The sequence below is a fragment of the Euprymna scolopes genome, chromosome 23 (genome assembly GCF_053919585.1).
Source record: "Euprymna scolopes isolate OS-2025 chromosome 23, ASM5391958v1, whole genome shotgun sequence".
Lineage (NCBI taxonomy): Eukaryota > Metazoa > Mollusca > Cephalopoda > Sepiida > Sepiolidae > Euprymna > Euprymna scolopes.
In genome coordinates, this window is record NC_136504.1 from 98,856,784 (window position 1) to 98,880,623 (window position 23,840).

At 35.4% G+C, this 23,840-nt stretch overlaps 1 protein-coding gene and 1 non-coding gene across 2 annotated transcripts in view; one reads left to right on the top strand and one right to left on the bottom strand.

The window, feature by feature from the left end:
• The window catches only part of LOC145246054 (uncharacterized), a 137,779-nt gene that overhangs the window by 32,714 nt on the left and 81,225 nt on the right, over window positions 1–23,840 (bottom strand). Inside the window, exons 2-6 of the mRNA XM_080107897.1 lie at window positions 17,768–17,960; window positions 10,440–10,528; window positions 8,419–8,525; window positions 3,295–3,494; window positions 567–750 (exon numbers count right to left, since the gene is read on the bottom strand). Coding sequence (XP_079964023.1) covers window positions 567–750; window positions 3,295–3,494; window positions 8,419–8,525; window positions 10,440–10,528; window positions 17,768–17,960 — 773 coding nt within the window. The remainder of the gene's footprint in view (window positions 1–566; window positions 751–3,294; window positions 3,495–8,418; window positions 8,526–10,439; window positions 10,529–17,767; window positions 17,961–23,840) is intronic.
• On the top strand, window positions 9,998–10,070 carry Trnas-acu (transfer RNA serine (anticodon ACU)). Its single transcript has one exon. It is a non-coding gene; the product is annotated as a tRNA-Ser (tRNA).

A 23,840-nucleotide genomic window follows, 5' to 3' on the forward strand; every position in this document is an offset into this window, starting at 1 on the left:
GTCACTTTGAAACTTAATATGTGAAGCTTTGAATTCTTGATGAGAAAACCACGGCCGGTCGTGAAGAAATAAACCCATCATGTGTTTTTATAAAACGTCTTGTGTTGTGATTCTACAAAAAGGTAAATTGAATTGTTATTATAGGTCTATATGTCTGTGTTATAAAATGTCACGACATACACATCTCATATCTACAATGTGAACTCTACATCTCATATCTACACTAAGACTGTCTGAACACTATCTCCTCACTCGAAGAGTTTCCATAGCAACACTTCTAAGTAATGAACATTTAATATAAATATGAATCTTCATAACACGAACACGGAACGAACAATCTCTCTTACAACAACATCCCTCTTCTAACAACATCTCTCTACACGACATCACTTGTAATAAGACTCTCTAAGCATCACTTTTAAAACATAACAATAAATAATAATAAGACCTATATGTAACACCTGCTTCTACCGACACATACCCTATATATGATGATGATAGCGTGAAGGAATGAAACATCAAACCGTTCCTAAATTTCATAAGAGAAATAAAAGGTAAGAACTCACCAGAAAAACACTGCAATTGAGAGCAAGGAGCTCTGCTTTGAGACAACTTGCTAACTGAGATGATTCCGCCCTCACGTAACTGATGAGGATTTGTTTCCCTTGATTGCTGTAACTGAGGGATTTGTTCCTGGAACTTTCCCCATCACAATCCACAGGTTGCATCGGAGGTAGCGACATATCAGAACTGGTGGTGAAAAAGAGAAACAGACCTGTTAAAGAATTGCATTAATAAAATAAATTATTAATCTCTCCATTCAATTGATATTTACACACATGAGAAATATTTCTGAAGATATTTATTATTGGAACTAATAAAATATATAAATACATAAAAAAAAAAATTAGACTTTTTAGCCCAGTTACTTGGAATGAGTGCTTTAGAGTAAATGTGGTATTCTGGTTATTAACTGCATCCAACGGATACCATAATACTTAGTTCACTGCACCATATCAAAGATCCATACAAAATTTCAACTAGATCGGCCCAGTAGTCCCCAAGAAACTAAGGTAAATATATTATATATAAGTTGGCTTGGACTTGATTGGAACTAATGGTGAAATAAACAATACTAATAAAAACGTTTTTAACCTTTTACAAGAATACCTGAGATTTGTAACATTTTCTTACGACCCAGAGTATTTGCGTTCCACAACTAATGGTAAAAAAAAAAAAATGAAATCAGAATGAATTCCTCAAGCTGGAGGTCTATAGCCCCTTGTGTGTGTGTGTGTGTGTGTGTGAGAAAAACTTGGATGATGAGGAGTAAAAGCACGTTTAAAATAAACTTGATAGTTTAGATGCCAGTTCAGGGCCTATCAGATTGGCGACTCTCTTTTGAACCTTGTCTAAGAGTGAGAGACTAGTAGCAGATGCACCAGTCCAAATGTGACAGCAATACTCCATACATGGGCGGATGGTGGCCTTATAGAGGTACAGGATAAAATGATTTTTACTTTTATATACATCATAAAAATTTTTTTGTATTTTTTTTTTTTTTTAAATAAGTGTAATCCTAAATAAACACCAGGATTGTGGGAGTGCTGCATTATTTCATGTCTTGGGTAAGAATAGCTGGGTAGCACTCATTCCTTTTCAATTTTTTAAACGTTTAAGTGATGAAATCTCAATCCTGTGAAGCAAAAAAATAAAATAATCAAATTTACAAATAAGTTGATCAGATTAGTTGGATTCGAACTAATGGTGAAGAAAAAAAAAAAAAAAAAAAAAGAAAGAAAAGAAATAGATCTGTTAAATAAAATATATAAAAACAACATTAGAAATAAATGTTCCACCATTTTTAGTGTTCATTTTCAGGTTTAATATTTTTTATTATTAAGGAACTGAACAGAAAACTTATAATCTGCACCGTTTCATTACTAATAAAAATAAGTAAACATTTTTTTTTACTCAAGTTATCATTCACATTTTTTTTTTTTAAACAACTAAATTATTTCATAAAATGATTTTTACTTTTGTATCAAAAATAGAAAGTAAACATTTTTTTCCATCATCCATATTTAATTTAAAAAAAAAAAAGGAACTTCTCTTTGTTTATTTTAAACAATTGAATCATTTTAGATCTATGGCAAGATGATTTATAATTTTGTATCCCTATACTGAATTCTTAAAGACATTTTCATTTAACCAATGGAGCAGAAATAAAAACTGGCAGCACTCATTGCTTTCAGTTTCAATATTTTATGCTATCTTTCAGAATTCAAATTTCACACTAAACAATCGTTTTTTGGGTTTTTTTTTCGTTTTTGCTATAACATTTCGGTTAATTCTAAGCTGATACTGGTCATTTTAAATCTAAATATTTTAAACTATTTTATTGCAATTTAAAAAAAGATTTTGGTGTTTACACTTAAAACAAAAATACAGAAAAACATGTAGGATGTGTGTACTCGTTACACAACAAAGATCTCATATTCCAAAAATCAAGTAAATTGATCAAGTAGATTTTTTTTAAAGAAGAAAATCAAATTTTATGAAAAAGCAAAACTAGGTCTAGCAGCTGCCATTTTGTTTTAAAATTCAAGGGGGACAATTCAATTCGGTTACAGCGATTTTGTTTGTAATCAAAATAATTAAAACTTTAAATCACTAAAAATCGTAAAGTTTGATTTTCTTAGTAAAAAAAAAAAAAAAATACTTGATCAATTTGTGATTTTTAGAATATGACATCTTCGTTTCATTATGAGTATATATACATCATAAAATTTTTTTTTTTTTTTTTTTTTTTTTTTAAAATAAGTGTAATCCTAAATAAACACCAGGATTGTGGGAGTGCTGATTATTTCATGTCTTGGGTAAGAATAGCTTGGCAGCACTCATTCTTTTTCAAATTTCAGAGCACATACAGAACCTGGTATTACTAAATGGTCACCTATTTTAGTACAGACCAGACTGAACATTGCTTAACTTCAGTGATCTAACAGGATCTGGTGAGTATGCCATATATCAATTATAGAAATTATAAAAAATTATAAATGAAAAAATTTAATAGGTTGTCAGATTCTCAAAGACAAAAAAGAACAAGCCACAAAATAAAAACTGAAAAATGTTTGCATCCTATTTCACTGATGAGCAAGCAATCAAGATCCAGGCAATGAGAGGATTTCAGAAAGAAAAACGTTCTGGAGAGATGATATTAAAGCATCAAAGCATAGCCCCCTCACCTTATATAATGATATACAGGCACACAAACATGTAGAGATTACTTACAATTTTCTTTTTCTTCTTGTGTCCATTTTTTCAATGCTGTTCTCTGGTTGGATACGTTCCTGGGCAGAATGACAGATTTGGAGGCGTATATAACTATCTACCAGAACATCCATCACCTGCAGAGATTTTTCCTGGATTATACTCACTGGCCATTGGTTGGATGTTAAAAAGATGAATGGAACTTCTCTGCTGATGATTCTCTGCAAAAAAAAAAAAAAAAAAAAATTAACATAAATCACATTCAAATTTCTCCAAAATGCAGGTATCAATCATTCAATAATGTTCATCCATCACTTGAGCAGATGACAGTGATCATGTAATTGTTCTTTAGATTTGGAGATAGTTTATTAGCTCAATTCAAGCTCTAAAATATCTCCTCCCATATGTGGGACACTTGTAGATATATTCTGTAAGTGAGGTGCTGACTTTTCCGACTTTTTTAATAGTACGCTTCCTCTCACATTCTACAACCGGTGCAGTTCCAATGATTGTATCCACTTTGTAGCTGGCGATATGCCAGGAACATCTGTCTTGGACTAAGTTTTCCCCATGAGTTGAAATACAAACCGAACTGTCTGACGGAGACCTTCAGACTGTCCTTGAACCGTTTTTGCTGTCATCGTACAGTTCTTTTTTTCTTTTGGACTTGAAAGAACGGTTTCGGAAGTCTTGAATCTAATATACACCCCACAAATGCTGCTGCAGCGTGATGTATACTGACAGGAGGTCTTACCGAGCCAAAACCTGTGTCTAGTATCTTGTCTTGCCACTTGATTTTTATCAATCTATGGAAGCAGGTCATGTGGAAATGGTTCAGTTTCTTGATAGGTCTTGCATATATGGTCCAAGTTTCACAGTCATGGTAAGAATCACAGTTCTGTATACATAAATTTTGGTTTGCAGCTGAATTCCTCTATGCTTCAACACAGTAGATCGAAGATGTTCAAAGGCAGCAGTAGCCTTGGATATCCTGCAGTTGACTTCATCATCTATGTGTATTGCCCTTGACAGAGTACTACACAGGTGAACTTGTACATAGTTTATAGGTTGGTTCCATGAATTGAGATTTGGGAATCAACATCTATATATATCTATCTATATCTATCTATATCTATATCTATCTATCTTCTATATATCTATAAAAACAGAGATGTGTGTGCCACAGACGATTTCTGATTGGTTAATCCAATAATCACATCTCCTAAAAAACTATGGTTCGTAGGCTCTTAACTTTACCATAAAATATTATGGCTTTATTTATTGTCCATCTTGGAAGGGTTTAATTTTTTCCTAACTTGCGATTTACAAATTACAAAAATACGAAACTAACTTACAATCTAACAATCGAACCTCCGACATCACGGCCGCCATTATGAAACTAAACTAAAAAAAAAAAAAAACGCGCGTTCACTCGTGGTTTGGGTACTTGTGCAGTTTTCCATTGACATTAAAAAATGGAAATATTTAAAAAAAATATATATTGTACGTACTCGTCATGGGATAAAGTTTTCCTACAGAAAAAATCACGTCATTTCATCAAGTAGTTATTTTTTTATAGCGAAAAAAGAAAAAAATCAACGCTACAAGCGAAATTAAACAGAAAGTTCAAGTAGGGGGATTTCCCTTTTTTTTTTATAGCGAGGCCAAATTTCGCGAATTTGGCCTTTTTTTAAAGCAGTTTGGCCTTCAAAATTTCTGTTTGGCCATTTTCTTCACCGATGAAATAAAAAAAGAAAAGAAAAACAACGCAATAAAACTTTTAAAAATACGGCACACTTTTATTGTTCTTGTTTGGTTTTTTTTGGTAATTTTCCTTATTTTTTTTATTTTTTCAAGATAATACTATTAAATGAACACTATTATGCCAAATTAGCCCCCTCCCAAAAAAAAATGCACAAAAATTCGAGATTTAAGGTTTTGACGAGATAATTTAGCGAATTGTCCGGACTATTGCGAGATAACCATCCATTAGTTTTTCCTGAAATTTTGCCACAAATTGTATTTCATTACATAGATGTGCATAGTAACAACATTTCTTTGCCGAAAATTCCCGTTGCGTCTCCAGATTTCATCGGTGAAGAAAAAGGCCAAACAGAAATTTTGAAGGCCAAACTGCTTTAAAAAAAGGCCAAATTCGCGAAATTTGGCCTCGCTATAAAAAAAAAAAAAGGGAACTCCCCCACTTGAACTTTCTGTTTGGTTAAGAATCAAGATGGCTGAATTATTAATTACTCGCTTATAAGACTATCATTACACACAAAAAAAATATAGATTTATTTTTGGGTAAAGTTCCCCCGGGTTTTCCTTTCACTTGAGTAAATAATGGTCTTTTGTTATATATATGGCGTACTATTATCCTTATATATATGCTGTTTATGTTTATAACAACATCTTAATACGGCGCTGCCGTTGCTGATCCATAGTCGTTTCGACTGACGGATGCCACACACATGTTTTTATATATATATATATATATATAAGTGTCTGTGTGTGTCTGTGTGCATTTCCCTACGCTAAAACTCTGTCAATTTTAAGCCTAGAGATTCGAAATTTGATATACAGGGTACTGAGATTTGGGAAAATCGATGTGATAGGTTTTCGACAGAAATTTGGCGATTTAGTGGTCAATATTCAACGATTTTACCTTTGAGAACTCTACCAAACTCCTCCTACAATTTTGGGTCTAAACAGTAAACACGTGATATTTTAGATATAGATTCCTTGGACATGGATCTAACTTATTAACTTTACTTGATCCCTAAACAATAAATGTTAAGAGGTCATAATAGGGGTCAAAGTTTTAAAAAATTGACCGTTTTTTTTTTTTTTCTCAGCATTAACTTCAAAACACCTGGGCAACGCCGGGCACTGATTGCTAGTCATATATAATTTTATGTCTGTGTGTTCTCTACAGAAAGAAAGATTCGAGAATCTACATAAAATTTAAAAGTGTATTTTAAATTAAAATTTTCTGGGGAAGACAACTGAAGTGGTCCCGAACTTCAGTGTACTTTCTAATCTAAGGAACTTTGACAAAATTTGTATAATGTTTGTAAAATTCTCCCGAGAAGACAATGGAAGTGGTCCTGAATCTATGTTACCATCTATGTGCTGAATATCTATATGCCTCCACCTTTAAGGACCTCATTGGAACAAACTTCCTTAAAACGTCAAATACGTATATCCAATTTGAATGACATTTAAAACATAAGACACTAATTCCGAGTTTTCCAACATTTTAGCTTCTTTTTTTTTTTTTTTTTTGGAGGCAGTAAAAACAAAGAAAGTAAAATGGTGTCATGAACATAGTGAAAAAGTACATAGAAGTGATTCTTTTTTTTTTTACACAGAGATCACCACTTATCAAGGCCCGGAAGCCACTCAGGGATAAGGGTTATTGCAAGTACATTACGTTAGTAAGGAGATTTGATGAAGTGTTTACTTAAGGGGGCGGTTCATTAGGAATTTGTTAACATTAGACTTGAAGACATCCAAGTTGTAGTCCGGAGGGAAGCAGGCAGACGGAACAGAGTTCCACAGGCGTGCAGTTCTAAGAAAGAAGCTTTGTTCATGAAATCTGCATTTTGATTTAGGCACAGATATAGAGTGGGGGAAATTTTTCACAGTGGATTCAGCTAGACGGGTGTTTTTCGTGAAAGATTGGCGAGGGGGGACCAGGGATTGGAGTTCAGACGAGCACCTGCCATGAAAATAACGATAAAACAAGGATAGGCTCGCAACGTCTCTTCTGTGGGAGAGGGGTTGCAGGGTAGAGAAAAGGGCATCCCCCACTAAGCCACGAAGTCTATTTTGTACTCTTTCAAGGCATGATAGGCTGTTTTTGGCAGCTCCTGCCCAGATATGGCAACAGTATTCCATCCTTGGCCGTACTTGGCTTTTATATAGATAGAGAATTGCATCAGTAGTGAGATATCTTCTGGAGCGGTAGAAGGATCCCACCATCTTTCCAGCGACCTTGGCAACAGACTTGATGTACGTGTTCCATTTCAGATCAGGAGTAAAGGTCAAACCCAGAAGCTTGTCAAAACACGGGGCCTCACCCAGACGAGAGCCATCCATCACAATTGATGCCAGCTGGGGATCAGAGCGTTGATGATGTAAGGATAGGAGTTTGGTTTTGGATGCATTAAAGGTAACTAGCCACATCTTCCCCCACTGAACCACGCGCTCGAGATCAGAGGAGAGAGAATCAGAGAGAACTTCGTCATTTACAGCCTTTGATGTGTTGCCATAGATTCTCAATTCAAGGCAGCATTGGGTCTTCCTGCTAACACTTACATACATTAATAACTGCTAGTTTATTTATAAATTTACTCTGTAAGCATTTAAAGTAAGGTTTTGCTTTCTTTTGTGTGTGTGTGTGTGTGTGTGTGTGTGTGTGTGTGCACATGTGTGTGAAGCATGCTCTTGTATCAATGTAACGTTATAGAAGGCGTTCTCATTTTGTTCTTCGCATCTGTCGACCCCGACGAAGTGCCAAACAAATAAATGAAATACTTTGAATTCACTTTTTTTCCGGAGAGACACTTATTTCCTGTCATACACACACACACATTTTGTTTCATTGCCCTTTATATAACAGATGATAATAAAATAACAACGATATATGATAAATTTATTAAAATTTGCTCCATGTCAAAATACACGCTATATTGTCATCCACAGTATTGTTTCAATGTTTACAACTCATCAGTACAACTAGACAAACAAGTGCTTCAAGCCAGGATTGAAACTTAACCGTCGAGCTGACAATCTGTGCCACTACCCTAGCACTATCATCCCGTACTCGCCCAAATCTAGATGTCAGAATTTTTTCAGCTAGTCAGATAACTCAAACTATATTTTATCTAATGAGTAATGCCTTAAGCTTAGTGACTTGCTGGTAATCCATAATATACTATTCAAAAAAAAAAAAAAAATTAGAAAAAACACCTTGATTCTGTCTACTGTCAGAAGTAGATTTCCAGCATTAAACACACACACACACACACACACACACACACACACACACACAAGAAATAGAAAGGAAAATGCCATTAATAATTCACATGTTGAATTCTCTAAGAGAAAAATAAACAAAATAAATTTTCATGGTTTACTTACACGAGACACTAACAAATCTCGAATGTTTGATAAGGACATTGTATACTCAGCCAAGGTGTAACCAAGGCCTTCACCCATTTGGTTCATCACTCCAATCCTAGGAACTCCTAAAAAAAAAAAAAAATAATAATAATAAAATAAAAATAAAAAATTTTAAACAGTATCTTTTATAGGAATAAGATTCATTTAAAATCTTAAAATATCAAGTTGGAAAACCTCTTTATCAGAGTCGGCTTTAAGCCAATTGAATTGATTTCTATAAAACTGGACATTGCATTGAAGGGGGTCCTGGCCCTACTCTTGAGCATTCTACATCTTTTATTTAAAAAAAAAATAAATAAAATAAATAAAAAAAATTTTTTTTTTAAAACCTTAAATTTAAAAGTTTCAATATTGTATTATAAATAACATTTATGTGAACAAATACATACTTCAAAATTTGTTTCATTTTGTTAAACATTATTGAAAAAATAAAACATTCTGGTTAAAGGTATAAAATGTGTAATAGGAAACATACAAAATATAACCTCAAAGATCAAGATTACAAGAAAGATATACAATAACATAGTTAATTGGTCAATTGGGGTAAGAAGTAATCCATCTGGCAGTCACCTTAACAACATGAGACAAGGACATGTCTGATCATGATTTAAAAAAAACAAATAAAAGTAAAACTTCAATTTTTTTTCTTTTTCTTTTTTAAACATTTTTCTGAATATTTTATTATCTTTTTTAAACATTTATTTTCTTTTTTAAACATTTTTCTGAATATTTTATTATCTTTTTTAAACATTTATTTTCTTTTTTAAACGTTTTTCTGAATATTTTATTATCCGAATAATAATTAAGAAAAAAAAGCAAGATGAGAAAAAACATCTAAATTATTATTATCTATACTATTAATAAAATTCTAAATGTTTATTTATTTGTATGTGTGTGTGTGTGTGTGTGTGTGTGTATTAGTGTTGGGATGATTAATCAGTATCAGAAAAATTGATGCCTATTTTCACATGCCAAAACAATTCTTTTGTCTTTTTTTTTATTTATTTGATTTGAAATCTTCCAGTGCTGGTAATAATGATAAAATAATGAATATTTAGTGATTTTAAATGACCAGTAAAACTAAAATTGATAGATTCTTCTCCACAAGTGTTTTTTGATGTTTAGGAAAATATATGGATATTTAACATGTGTTTTTATGAAAATCGGGAGAAATAACTCTATAGTTAAATATTTAGAGATTTAAAAAGAATCAGTGATTGTATCGGAATCGGGAATTGAGCACGGAACCGGGAAAAATATTGGAATCATCCCATCACTAGTGTGTGTGTATATATATATATATATATATCAATAAAACTTTCGAACGGATGCATCGAATTGAAAAATTCTTTTTTTTCTCCTGAAAAAGTCCCAAGATTGTCCTTATCTAAAATCATTCGTAACGAACAACGCCGAATCACACAAAAAGCCCAAAATAAGTGTTTTTGGCCCGTTTCGTGCAATTGTCGAAAAAGTTACCTACTCATGTCAACAGAATTCAGCACTGTCTGTATACAGTCACGGTAACATTTGGACAGGACTTGTGGCGCAATGGATAACGCATTTGAATACTGATCAGAAGATCCCAGGTTCGAATCCTGGCAAGTTCGTAATAATTTTAACCATCATTTTATTCAATGTTTACTCATTACACTTAGGGTATTTTTGTTTTTTTCAGTGATTTTGTTTTGTGCATATGGGAATTTCCCATACTCCAAGTTCACAAGGTAAGCGTTGATGGTAAGACGATGTTGAGTGTACTTGATGTTGAGTATACTCGATTTTTTGTTTGACTTGATGTTGTATGTGCCGACGTGGCACAGCCGCTAGTTATGAATAAAATTAATAAAAAAAATGATCTAATGGCTTAAAATAGTTGCATCTTAAATGTGGTTTCAAAGGCATTTTGTCTGTTTATTCAAAATTTTAAGCTTAAGAACTTTTGCTAAATTTTATATAAAAGTAATAAAGTAACTCACCAAAATAGCGCTCAATATGGATACAGCAATCACTGGAGACAATTTCTTCAATTGGAACATCTTTTTCTTGCTCTGGGAGTATTGGCCACCTAAAAGGAAATGATTGCTTTAGGCTCAAAATGTAACTCTTTGAAAAGGCAACAGTAAAAATGTTTTTGTTTTTTTTATGTTTACTTGCCTCCCCACAAGGGCAGAGTTAGCCACAAGGTCGGTTTTTAATGGTTGGATTCTGATACAATCACCGATTCTGATACAATCACTGATTCCGATTCTTTTTAAATCTCTAAATATTTAACTATAAGATTGTTATTTCTCCCGATTTTCATATAAACACATGTTAAATATCCATATATTTTCCTAAACATCAAAAAACACTTGTGGAGAAGAATCTATAAAAAAGGAGCACTCTGGTTAATCACAAAAATAAAAAAATGTATCAGTCATGAAGGATTTCTCTTCCACTAACTAAAGGGGGAAAAAAATCATTATTTAAGGCACAGACTTTGCTGATAAGAAAAAGGGGAAGAAAACCATTGTTTCTATGTTGTTTAGACCACAATAAATACTGTTTCCATACCTGATGAAGATGTATATCGGCAAAACTAAGTTGATTTTAAATTTTTATCTAGGGGAGATAACTGAAAACTCAATTTTCACTAATTGCCTTTGAAAGATTAAATGTTTATTTAAAAAAAAAAAAAAAAATGTTGCAGTGTATTGGCTTCTTGACTTAAAAATTCCAATTCAAAATTTACACAACTGTTATATTGAAGAAAAAAACTAATTGTTTATTTTTTTGTTTATTTTAATTTAACTTAAAGCACATTACTATTGAAACAATAGGCTACTGTGAATTAAGAGTTAAGGGGCATACTAAGTAGGGAGTTGTGATGCAAGATGTTTGTCTACATTACATTTAAATTTTTGCATGTTGGTATGCACGGAAACAGGAAGGGAATTCGAAAGGTAAGCAGTAAACATTTTCAATAATTTCCCCCACTCTTTATCTGTGCCTAAACCTAAACGTAGATTCCATGAACAAAGCTTCTTTCTTAGAACTGCATGCCTGTGGAATTGTCTTCCGTTTTCCTGCTTTCCGGTTGACTACAATATGGTTGTGTTCAAGTCTAACGTAAATAAGTTCTTGATGAGCCGTTCTATATAAGTTATCAAATTTACCAAATTTTCATTACTAATAATTACTATATTGTCCAATGTCTACTGCACACTCTTTAACCCTTATCCTTAAGTGGCCTCTTGGCCTTGATAAGTGGTGATGCCTATGTAAAAAAAAAAAAAAAAAAAAAAAAAAAAAAAGAAGCTATCAAAAGCATCAGTGAAGGGGTGGGATTTAGCTGATTGTCAGGAGCATTTAAGTCGAGAGGACAATAGTGCATGAAGTTTGGAGCACACTTTGATTGCAGTACTTGTGAAACAAAAACAGGAATGTAACATTGCTATTGCTACAGGATATCACCAAACAACAGCATAGATTAGTTTGGATTTCCAATCCATGTCATCATATGAGGGATGTTGCAAAAGTAATGTTTCCTATTTCTTATTCCACCCAAATAGATCAGAGAGGATTGCAAAGTGCATTGTTATGATGACTGAACTTACGCATTGATGACCTGAAAGTTTCATCTCTCTGTTGAAAGGAACCACTGTTAAGGGCGTGCGCCAGAAGCAAAGATGCATCATTAAATCCCTCCATGCATAAAAAAATTGAACCGATTAACATTCACCGGCGCCTGTTGAACATTTATGATGCTGATACAATTGATGTCAGCACAGTTAAGAGATGGGTTCGTTTTCAAAGTGGCGACAGATTTGAGTGACAAAATGCGATTCGGATGTCCATGCACAGCCACCGCATCATTGCTGGCAAAAGTGCATTGAGAATGGTGATAACTATGTAAAAAAATATGTTCTGCAGCACAAATGGTACCACCACCACCCCCATCTCTGTGGTTATTCAACTTTTGTTTTTTTAGTTAAAACATAGGATGCATCACTTTTGGAACGACCCTCATATAATTATAACTATAAAAATTGAGAAAGAAGGAAAAGCACATAAACAGTGACCCAATTCGTCACTTTTGTATGAAGTCTTTTGAATTAAACAAAAAATAAATCAACACGGTTATTAACAAAATGATAAAAAAATAAAATAAAAAGGTTTATGGATAGCAAAGAGATTACAAAAAAAAAAAAAAAAAATCAAGTCTTTTACATAAATTATCCGAAAGAGCAATAGACAAACAAGCATGTACATGAAAAATAGCCATAAAAATTCCAGGTAATCAGGAAACATCTATATGAATACTAGCATTTACGCCCAGCGTTGCCCGGGTGTGTGGAGGTGTATGTTGAGCAAAAAAAAAAAAAAAAAAAAAGTGGTCAATTTTTTTTAAGTTTGACCTCTATTATGACCCCTTAACATTTGTTTTGGGCTCAAATCAAGTTATTAAGTTAGATCCCTGTCCAAGGAACCTATATCTAAAATTTCAAGTGTTTAGACCAAAAATTGTTGGAGGAGTTTGGTAGAGTTCTCAAAGGTCAAATCATTGAACTTTGATCCCTTAACAGCCAAATTTCTGGCCGAAAACCGATCAAAGATTTTCCCAAATCTCAGTACCCTGTATATCAAATTTTGAGTCTGTAGACTTAAAATTGACAGAGTTATTGCGTAAGGAAATGTACAGACACATTCACTTTATGGATAGCAGTTCCGCCCGGCTTTGCTCGGGCTCTATGCACTGTTCATAAGGTTATGTGCATATGTATATATTAAAAAGTGTGAATATGTAAAGTAATGCCTTTCTGTATAATAGTCTTCCTTAACTACCATAGAGAAAAGACAGACATTTTCACTTTTATAGATAGATAGATAGATAGATAGATAGATTAGATAGATTGGATGCAATATATAGTAATGATTCAAAAAGTATAAAAAAAAAAAAAATAAAAAAAATAAAAAAAAAGACTCATGCGCCACCACCGAGAATCGAAACAAAAACATTCAGTTCATGATTTATTTTGCCTCTGCCGTAAATGACTGGGCTATGAAGACATGTTTACTGCAAGGCTAAAAATTAAAACATGACCCAATAGCAACTATGTTATGCATTCGTAATGCTGGCGTTTGACCTTCACCTGGCAAATTTCATTTTTTTTTTTTTTTTTTTTTTTTAAATTTTCACTTTTGCACCGATTTTTCCGGGCTAAAACCCAAATATAAAGTTTTGCATAGATTAAAATACCTTATATATGAGGTTTCATGTCTGTAAACCAAAATCTCTAGGAGTTTGGTAGGCAAAATTTGTTAAACAAAAATATATACGTATACATAAATATATATGGATACAATTTTGTGTTTACTGTAAACTTTTTACGCAAATATTATGCAAGTATAAATCATGTAGAATATCTGCATGAATATAATTACACATAATAGTTAACTAAAGATGATCATCCCATTTGAAAACCGAAAAAAACTAATAGGGAATTAATTAAAATGAATGTTTAAAAGAATATGCAAATTAGCTAGATCTTTTGCTAGTGAATGCAATTCCACAACCCACATAAGGAAATTGTATTTTCTTTTTAAATAAATAGAAAAGAGGGTTTTTAATATGAATATCAATACACACACACACACACACACACACACAAAGAAAAACGAATTTATAGGCATATAGATAAAACTTGATATTAATATAAAACTAGAGGGACCTGTGGAAATTACACAGGGGACTCATTAATATGTAATATATTGATGTTGGCATTCTGTAAATGTTTAGCATAAATGGAGACACTGATAACTCATCAAAATAGCGCTCAATATGGATACAGCTCTTGTTAAAACTGCAAAAGTATTTATCTAAGCTAGCAGGGATGCCTGGCATAGCCCAGTCATAAAGTATGCTTAAATATGATATTTTAATTCTTGAAGATTTCGTATATATTATTATAGAGTTAATGTTCTATCAATTTTTATATATTATAAAGTTGCTATTTCAAAAATAAAAAAAATATACCCACATGACTTGGGTGCATCAGCTATAATCGAAAACCGAAATCAAAACTTATAAAGAATTCTTGTTAAAATTATTTATTACAAGGAATGGAAGTGCATAACAATTAAACCACAGTCACTCTGTAAGCATGACACACAAAATAAATAACACACACGCTAACCTATTAATATATAGATAATGGATAAAACTGAAGGTCATTTCAGTATAAATAATTTTCCATGAACTTGAACAAGATTAAACTTTTGGGCAAATTATTATTAACTAAACTTTTTAGCCGGTTAAAAATTAGAAAAGTTATAGCCGGTTTACTTACAATAATTGTTCCATGCCAAATCGATGGTGTGACAATTTATGCTCATTTGCCTAAATCCATATTGTTGGTCGGTCAGAAGTTTAGCATCTGTAAGGTGATGGACTAGAGCTTGGTTAATTATGGACTCAAATATTTCGGCGAAAAGTGGGAGGAGGCTATTCATATATAGATGTTTCCTGATTACCTCGAATTTATGCTCTAAATAATGGCCAATCAAAATTCCCCCACTATCCAACAATCATGAGGTTGTTTGCTCAGCAACTAAGAAGGTTAACATGCTTGCCAGTCGGTTTGCCTCCAATTCCACACTGGACCCTGCTAACCACCGCTTTCCTTTGCGGACAGACACCGCACTAGACGATCTGAAAAATCACCCCTTCTCAGGTGCATGCTATCATAAAAAATCTTGACACTTCAAAAGCATGTGGACCTAATCTCATCCTGGCTGTGCTATTAAAAAAGTGCTCCGCCGAAGTAGCTCCAGTTTTCTCCAAACTTTACAACAAATGCCTTAGTGAATCTTGCTTTCCTGGAAAACTGCTTATGTGGTTCCAGTTTTCAAGAATTCTGGCAAAAGAACTGACTCAGTAAATTACCGCCTCATTAGCCTCCTTCCACTTTTCGCCAAAATATTTGAGTCCATAATTAACCAAGCTCTAGTCCATCACCTTACAGATGCCAAACTTCTGACTGACCAACAATATGGATTTAGGCAAGCCCGTTCCACAGCAGACATCCCAACTGTAATCTCTGAACGTATATACCATTCACTGGACAAAGCAGGGGAGGGTAGAGCGATAGCTCTAGATATATCTAGGGCTTTTGACAGGGTATGGCATGAAGGTCATCTTAGGAAAATCAGATCATACGGTATCACTGGAAGAATACTTAATATAATTAAATCCTTCTTAGATAAGAGAAAAATCCAGATCATCCTCGATGGTCGTACATCTAAACAAATATATATGCGGGAGTGCCTCAGGGGTCTATCCTTGGACCTCTATTATTCCTAATGTTCATATATGACCTCCCTGACAAAATTGTCTGTGAGATGGGTATATATGCTGATGACACCACGCTCTATAACAGACACAACAGGAAAACATGAAACAAATGAACACATATCTAAAGAAATGGCAGAAACACTAGAGGATGACCTTCAATCTGTAGTGGAATGGGGACAAAAATAGATGGTTACATTCAATGCTGCCAAGACTAAAGTTGTTTCCTTCAATAATTACAAGAAATCTTCTCTACCAATGGCCAAAGACTCTTTATATGAAAGTACATCTTTGAACTTCTCGGCCTGGCGTTCACGGGAAACACGAGTTCGAACAATTACTTTAACAGCATTGCCAGGACCACTGCGAAAAAGGTAGGTTCTCTCTACCATGCTAGAAAGCTACTAATGCCCGAAAGTATCCTGTACCTCTATAAGGCCACCATTCGCCCATGAATGGAGTATTGTTGTCATATTTGGGCTGTGCATCTGCTACTAGTCTATCACTCCTAGACAAGTTTCAAAAGAGAGTCACCAACCTAATAGGTCCTGAACTGTCATATCAGCTTCAGCCTCTGTTCCATCGATGAAATGTAGCATTCCTCTGCCTATTCTAAAAGTACCTTAACGGTGAATGCTCCGAAAAACTGCAAGCACTTGTACTCCCTGAACGTAAATACCCCTGACAAGCCAGCCCGACAAGCAGCAAAATCCCACCCCTTCACAGTAGAGATCCCTATATGTAAGAGAGCCTTCTACTCCAGTAGTTTCTTCCCCAGAACCACTAGACTTTGGTATTCCCTTCCAGGTTCCTGTTTCCCCAACTGTATTGACAGGCAGAAGTTCAAGTGTAATGTGAATCAACATCTTGCTGCCCAACTCCCCACATAGTACCCCTGTAGCTTATGTCCCTGATAGTAGCCTCCTATATCAAAGTGGCAATGTGCCTTGTTTGGGGGTGAAAATGTAATAAAAAATTTTTTTTTTTAATCTTCATTAAATACTAATCCCCATTAATCCTGAGCATCAAATGGATATCACTTGTTTCACCTTATTAGGCCTATGACAACAGCAGATTCTTTTCATTGTTTTAACTCTCGAGTGTATATATCTTATATGATGTGGCTCTCTGTTGATTAACTGTGTCTGATATATACTCTAGAGTCAAAACAATGAAAAGAATATGTTGTTGTCATAGCCCTACTTATCATAAAGGTGCATACAAAATTTCAGTCAGATCAGGCCAGCAGTTTCTGAGAAAACTTCTAGAATATGATATTGGGGTGATTAATCTCTATTAATCCTAATTGTATTGAACAGTATTTTTATTATAACAAACGGTTCATACAAAATTTCTGATAAAAAGTAAAAACGGATGGACAGACTAAGAGAAATATAATACTAGCTAAAAACTAATTTACATCTTTCATATACATATGATACACATGTATCATATACAACCATTTAATAATAATACTTCCAGCAGTCTTGCAACTTTCGCATTACTTAATTTATCCTTTAGTCCTTATATTCCATCAGTGATGTTTCTGACAAAGGGGGAAGAACCGGGGTCAGAATTTATTCATCTCACTGTATTTTTAGCTCCTTAGATCAAGTAGTATCAAGTTTCCATTAATTTAAAAAAAAAAAAAAAAAAAAAAAAGTCACAGAAACATTACAAGTCTTACTTCCAGAGGAAGTAAGACTTGTAATGCCAAGTCGAACCTGAAGAATCAAAATAATATGCGAAATATACAAGATCTCCTATATTATTAATACCACACTCACAGACGGGACAAGCAGTCATGTCGTTCACTCAGATTCATTTCAAGAGACTGGCCGTATTAACGATGAGTATTGTAATATTAATACCAAAAAGTCCAAACACAGAAAACACATTTTTATGTGGACAAAATTTTTGACATCTTAAGTTATTTCTCTCGTGTTTGTATTGGAGAAAGAATTTAATACTCACCCTCTACAAGTCCGAAATGTAAAGTTTGTGGGCAGGTGCTTGTGGAGTTGGGTTTGCAGCAGTGAACGCATATTACTGGTCGTGTGATTGCTGAGCATGTACGCAGGTACAGAAAGAACCCCAAGACACAGACTTCGAGAAGGACCCTGCACCAGCTGAACACCGAGGATGCGGCGGTCACAAATAACGGCTCCTGAAAATAAAAATAAAAATTTTTAATTCAGAAAAAAAAAAAACAGAAAATCCAAGAGTTACAAATAATTATGAAAACTAATTAAAAACCAACATAATAGAACATAAGAGTATAGATCAATTCTAAAACTTGGCGTACCATGTTCAAGTTGTGTCATTTCCACAGTAACACTTTTGCTATGGATGTTGGCAACCTTCATTTAGGGCAGGCGTGTGTCAACCTTATGTATCTTATAGTAGCTATCACAAACCCGCCTCGAGTTTTGTGTGCGAAAATAAGTAAATATGGTAAAATTCCCTTCAATTTCAACTTGTGATAATTCACTTTTGAAATTTTATCAAAACTACCAATGTAAATGAAATTTTATTTTTTTCTCTTGTGTTATTAATAGCTTTTTTTTTTCTTTCAGTTTATTTCAAGTCATTATTTTCAGTGATAAATGCTTTGTGTGTGCATGTTTATGTCCTCCAACTGAATACACACAATATTGTGTGTCCGTATGCATATGAAAACAGTCCCATTTTAATGAAAAGAGTCATTGTCAATATGAACTTATCTTTCAAAAAAAAAAAAAAAAGAAAAAGACATCCAAATTGGAAACTTTAATGAATGAAAATTCTGTCCTATAAGATAGTATTTCTTATAAAAAATTATGACAAATAATTAAAAACAACATCAAATAATAGCAATGTGGGAACGCCGCCAGAGATTTTTTTTTTATATATAATTTACAACACTTACAATAGTCATCCGGCAAAACAAACAAAAATCTAACTTGATCAATACCGTGTAATGAACCATATTATGAAGATCCAATGCGTTAGCTCTTCAAATGAATTTCATATATGACCGTTAACTATTCAGTCAGGTTTGATACTATAGAAGACATTCTTTTTTAAACATGGAGTGCAAAGGTATATCTGATATAAGTGTTCAGAAGCTATCCTAGTCAGCCTTAGAGTATCAATATACTGTATCAATATCAATATACTGTATGTATCAATATCAATATACTGTATCAATATCAATATACTGTACGATGGAGAGGTACATATGAGGACTTATTACATTTTTTAAGTGGGTTTGTGAACAAGAAATTTAATCTTATAATCTATATATTAATACAATACCGTGTATTATTTTGCGTGTCACACATTTTTTTTCTTCTGAGTGACTGTCATTTAATTGTTATGACCTATTTCTTGCTATAAATAATTTCATGAAGAATTCTTAAGTTTTGGTTTCGATTATAGCTAAAAGGAAATTATATATATATGAGAATAATGGAAATAGTATTCCGACAAAATAGACAAAGAAAAAAAGGAACAAACCGAGTTATGTGTTCATCAACGTTTCGTCTCGAAATAAAGACAAAACGTTGAACATATAACTCAGTTTGTTCCTTTTTTCTTTATATATATTATATATTTTCTTTATATATATATATATATATATATATATATATATATATATATATATATTTTATTCAGGAGTTTTCGTTTCGGTTCAAACTGATGCACCTAAGTCCTATAGATATATTTTTATTTTTGAAATCGCAATTTTATAAGAATCAATAGAAAATTGACTATAATGATATATATGAAATCGGCAAGAATTAAAATATCATATTTAAGCATACTTTACAACCAGGCTACGCTCTGTGTCCTTGCTAGCTTAAATAATTTTTTTTTTTCTGCATAGAAGTCCCCACTTATCAAGGCCCAGAAGCCAGTCGAGGATAAGGGTTCAAGAGTGTACAGTAGTCAATGGGACAATATCGTAGTAATCTTTGGTAAATTTGTTAACTTAAGGGAAACAGTTCAAGAACTTGTTTACATTGGACTTGAAGATGATCGTATTGTAGTCAGCTGGAAAGCAGGCAAACAGAAGACAGTTCCACAGGTGTGCAGTTTTAAGAAACTCTGTTCATGGAATCTACGTTAAGGTTTTGGCACAGATAAAGAGTGGGGGGAAATCATTGATAGTTTTCAGATAGATGAGTGTTTCTCGTGGAAGTTTGGCGGGGGGGGGGACATAAATTGGAGCTCAGATAAGCACTTGCCATGAAAATAACGATAAAGCAGACAGGCTCACAACGTCTCTTCTGTGAGAAAGAGGTTGCAGGGAAGTAAAAAGGGCATCCCCCCACTAGGCTACAAAGTCTATTTTGAACTGTCAAAGCAGGATAAGCTGCTTCTAGCAGCTTATCCTGCCCAAATGTGGCAACAGTACTCCATCCTTGGATGTACCTGGCTCTTATATAAGTAGAGAATTGCATCAGAAGTGAGATATCTACTGGATCGATAGAAGATCCCACCATTTTTCCAGTGACCTTAGCAACGGATTGGGCGTACGTGTTCCATCTCAGATCAGGAGTAAAGGTCAAACCCAGAAGCTTGTCAAAATATGCAGCCTCCCCAAGACGAGCCATTCATTTCAATTGATGCCAGATGGGGATCAGAGCATTGATGATGGACAGATAGAAGCTTGGTTTTAGATGGATTAAAATTAACCAGCCACCACTTTCTCCATTGCACCACGTGATCATGGTCAGAGGAGAGAGAATTAGAAAGAACTTGGTTGTTTGCAGCCTTTGAAATGTTGCCACAGATTGTAGTGTCATCAGCATAAATGTCTACAAATGATCTTAGGATGTGATTTGGAAGTTCATTAATATAGATCAGGAATAGAGTTGGGCCCAGGATGAACCCCTGAGAGACTCCAGCATTAATAGTGTGAGCTTCTGTAAAATGTTTTTGACTCGTAATGGGGGTAAATATTTATTTTATTTGACAAAAATACAAATAAAAATGTGGCACAAGGCCGAAAAAAGGGGGTGGGGGTTAATGTTGACCTAACTAACATAACGTTAACTTAACTAGACTCTTTCACCAAAATACCAAAATCACTCTGTGGACATCCTACTTTAAACCCGAAAGTTACAAATATATATACATGATGTGGGGGGTTGGGGATAAAAATCTTATTTACAAAATCGTATGAAAAATATACAATGATAAAAAGTGGTTAGTAAAAAGAACCCCCTCACTACTAATTGTGGCGGATAAAAAGTTTTGTCAGTCGAAAAGATGTAGGTCCCACGAAAGCTAACTTTATTCAAACACAACAAAAATGGCCCACATCTCTGGCAAAACAGTTTATCCGTCACCTAAGGGGCCGGGATTGGGGGTTATCGAATTAAAAGTGGGGAAAAAAAAAAAAAAAAAAAAAAAAAAAAAAAAAACCCGAGGGACACTGGGACAGGGAAAACCAAAAAGGGAGATTGGGGCGATGACAGCATGCTAAGTTAAAAATCGAACAAAAATGCCTAACAAGCCTACTCTAGGAGGTCCGATGTTTGATCAGGTTACCCAAAATCCTTAAAAAAAACCTAAGCCACTCAAAAAAGAAATTTAAGACTAGCTCCATTCACTTTACACAGTCGCGAAACTTTCACCCACCTGTCGTTGAAATTCACAGGAGCGAGTTTCACCTTCTCCAGCTTAATTCGCATTTTCAATTGATATTTGAAAATGAGGACAAGCTGGGGAGCAGTGAAGGTCTCATCTCCGTAAACCTCCTTCTGTCGCGTCGTCCAAATCACGCCTCTCATAACTGCTAGTAAACACAGAAAAACATAGCGTTCTTCTTTCTTCATGGTCGGTGCCCAGTTGCAGCACGGGGAAACCGACTCCAGCACAAAAAACTGCTCGCTCAGCATGCGAACCGTGAAGCCTTCAACTAACTCACACAACGGTCGAACGATGGCGCAGTGGAAGAAAGCATGATCAAGGTCTTCCTCCCATTCTCCGCATCGGACACAATTGGGTGTCTCCATAAAACCCGCTGCGTAAAGTCTTTTGCCGACCCAGAGAGCATTTCGTATTACCAGCCAGGTGAGTGATGCCTCGTAATTATCGAAGCAGCTCGCCCAAGGCCATATTAAGCGGCGCTCCTCCTTCGTAAAACCGAACTCCTCAATCTTTTCGTCTCGAACGGATCCCCTCACTAACGCCCGATATAGCGCTTTGCGAGACAACAGCTGGGTGTCAGAGAGGCTTTCTTTGACCCGTAGAAGAAATCTCAAGGCCTGCCGACACTCGCGATAGAAAGGGCACTCGTTTCGGGGCAACCTGTGTGCCTCCCCCTCAGCTGAATGCACACTCTCCAAAGCCTGAAAGGCTTTCTTAGTGTCTTCTATCCAGAAGACACCGTTTCCCTCACTTGGTGTACACATTCGATCCAGGTATATCAGCCTAAGAGTGTGTCTACGTATTTCTACACTAGGCATACCCAGACCGCCTTCAGACGGATGCAGGTAACAGACCTCCCGGGTAACCATGGCTTGCTTTCCGCGCCATAAGAACGCGAAAAGAGCCCGCACCAGATCAACTAGTGTGGTCTCCGGGAGTGGAAGTACTGATAGACGGTAAAGGATCAGGGGGTAGATATGAGAATTGCATACCTCCGCTCGACCCTTCAAAGACAGATTTGAAATGAGATGCGACCTTGACCGCTTCCAATACCTCCGACCAATTTTTCTCCAGCTGGAGACCGGGACCAAACCAGACGCCGAGTAGCTTGCATGGCCCATCAGCCCAACCAAAGGGTCCCTGAAGGGGCATACCCCTCCAGGCACCGATACATAAGCCAATAGACTTAACGTAGTTAATTATGGCCCCTGTGACCTTGGCATACCGACTTGTTTCTATGTCAACGACTCTAATCTCGGCACTGCTCGTTACAAGCACAGTCACGTCGTCAGCATAGGCGGTATACTTTACCGAGGTAGAGCCACCTGGCAAAGTAATCCCGCGAAGGACCGGATTCACCCGAAGCTGGCGCAAAAATGGCTCAAGCGCCAGCACATATAACATTGGGGATAACGGACAACCTTGACGGATCGATCTTGTTAACATGAAGGGTTTCGACCTCACCCCATTCACTTCAACCATAGCACCGGGGTTGGCATACAAGAGGCAAATCCAAGAGCGAAACTGGAGACCAAATCCAGCCGAGCGAAGAACAGCCTCTAGGTAATGATGGTCTACTCTGTCGAATGCTTTGGACTGATCTAAATTAATCAGCGCGGCTTCTGTGTCGACTTTTTCTACGATCAAGCGTATCGTGTGCAAATTATCTTGAATCGTCCGGCCCTTAACAGAACAAGTCTGTTCGGGACTTATTAGACGGTGTAAGACAATCTGCAGACGATTTGCTAAGATCTTGGCCAAAATCTTTAACTCTGTGTTTAACATCGTTAAGGGCCGAAAATTACCTATCCCATCCCCTCCATTTTTATCTTTGCGTAACAATTTAATGATCCCCCTGGTAAAGTACTGAGGTATGCACCCGTTCCTAAACCAGGAGTTAAAAAGTACGGTCAGCAAAGGAATAAAAATGGGCGACAGCCTCAAATACACCTCGTAGGGCAGACCATCTATCCCAGGGGTCCTGTCTAGCCCGACCTGTTTCAAGGCCTCAATGACTTCTTCCTCTTTTATGCTACCTTCACACCTAGCTGCTTCGGTCGCCTCCAGGCGAGAAAAGTCGGCTAAATAGGTGTCAAACTGTTCAATAGTCAGACCGGGCTTCTTGGTAAAAAGCTCCTGAAAATGAGTCCGAAAACCCTCCAAGATTCCGTCGTTTGAAGTTACGGTTCGTCCGTCCGGCAATGTGACACTGGCGATGTGTCGATCTGCAGAACGTCGAAACTCCTCCGCACGCAGTGACGCGGCCATGTTTGTTGCCTCGTTTGGCGCTCTTTTTAATCTAGCCCTAACTAATAATCCCTGGTCCTCCCTGTTATCCAAGGAGTCCAGTTCAGCCTTAACTATAGTATAGCTAGCACTATCCCCCTCCTCCACCGCCCTTTCTAAT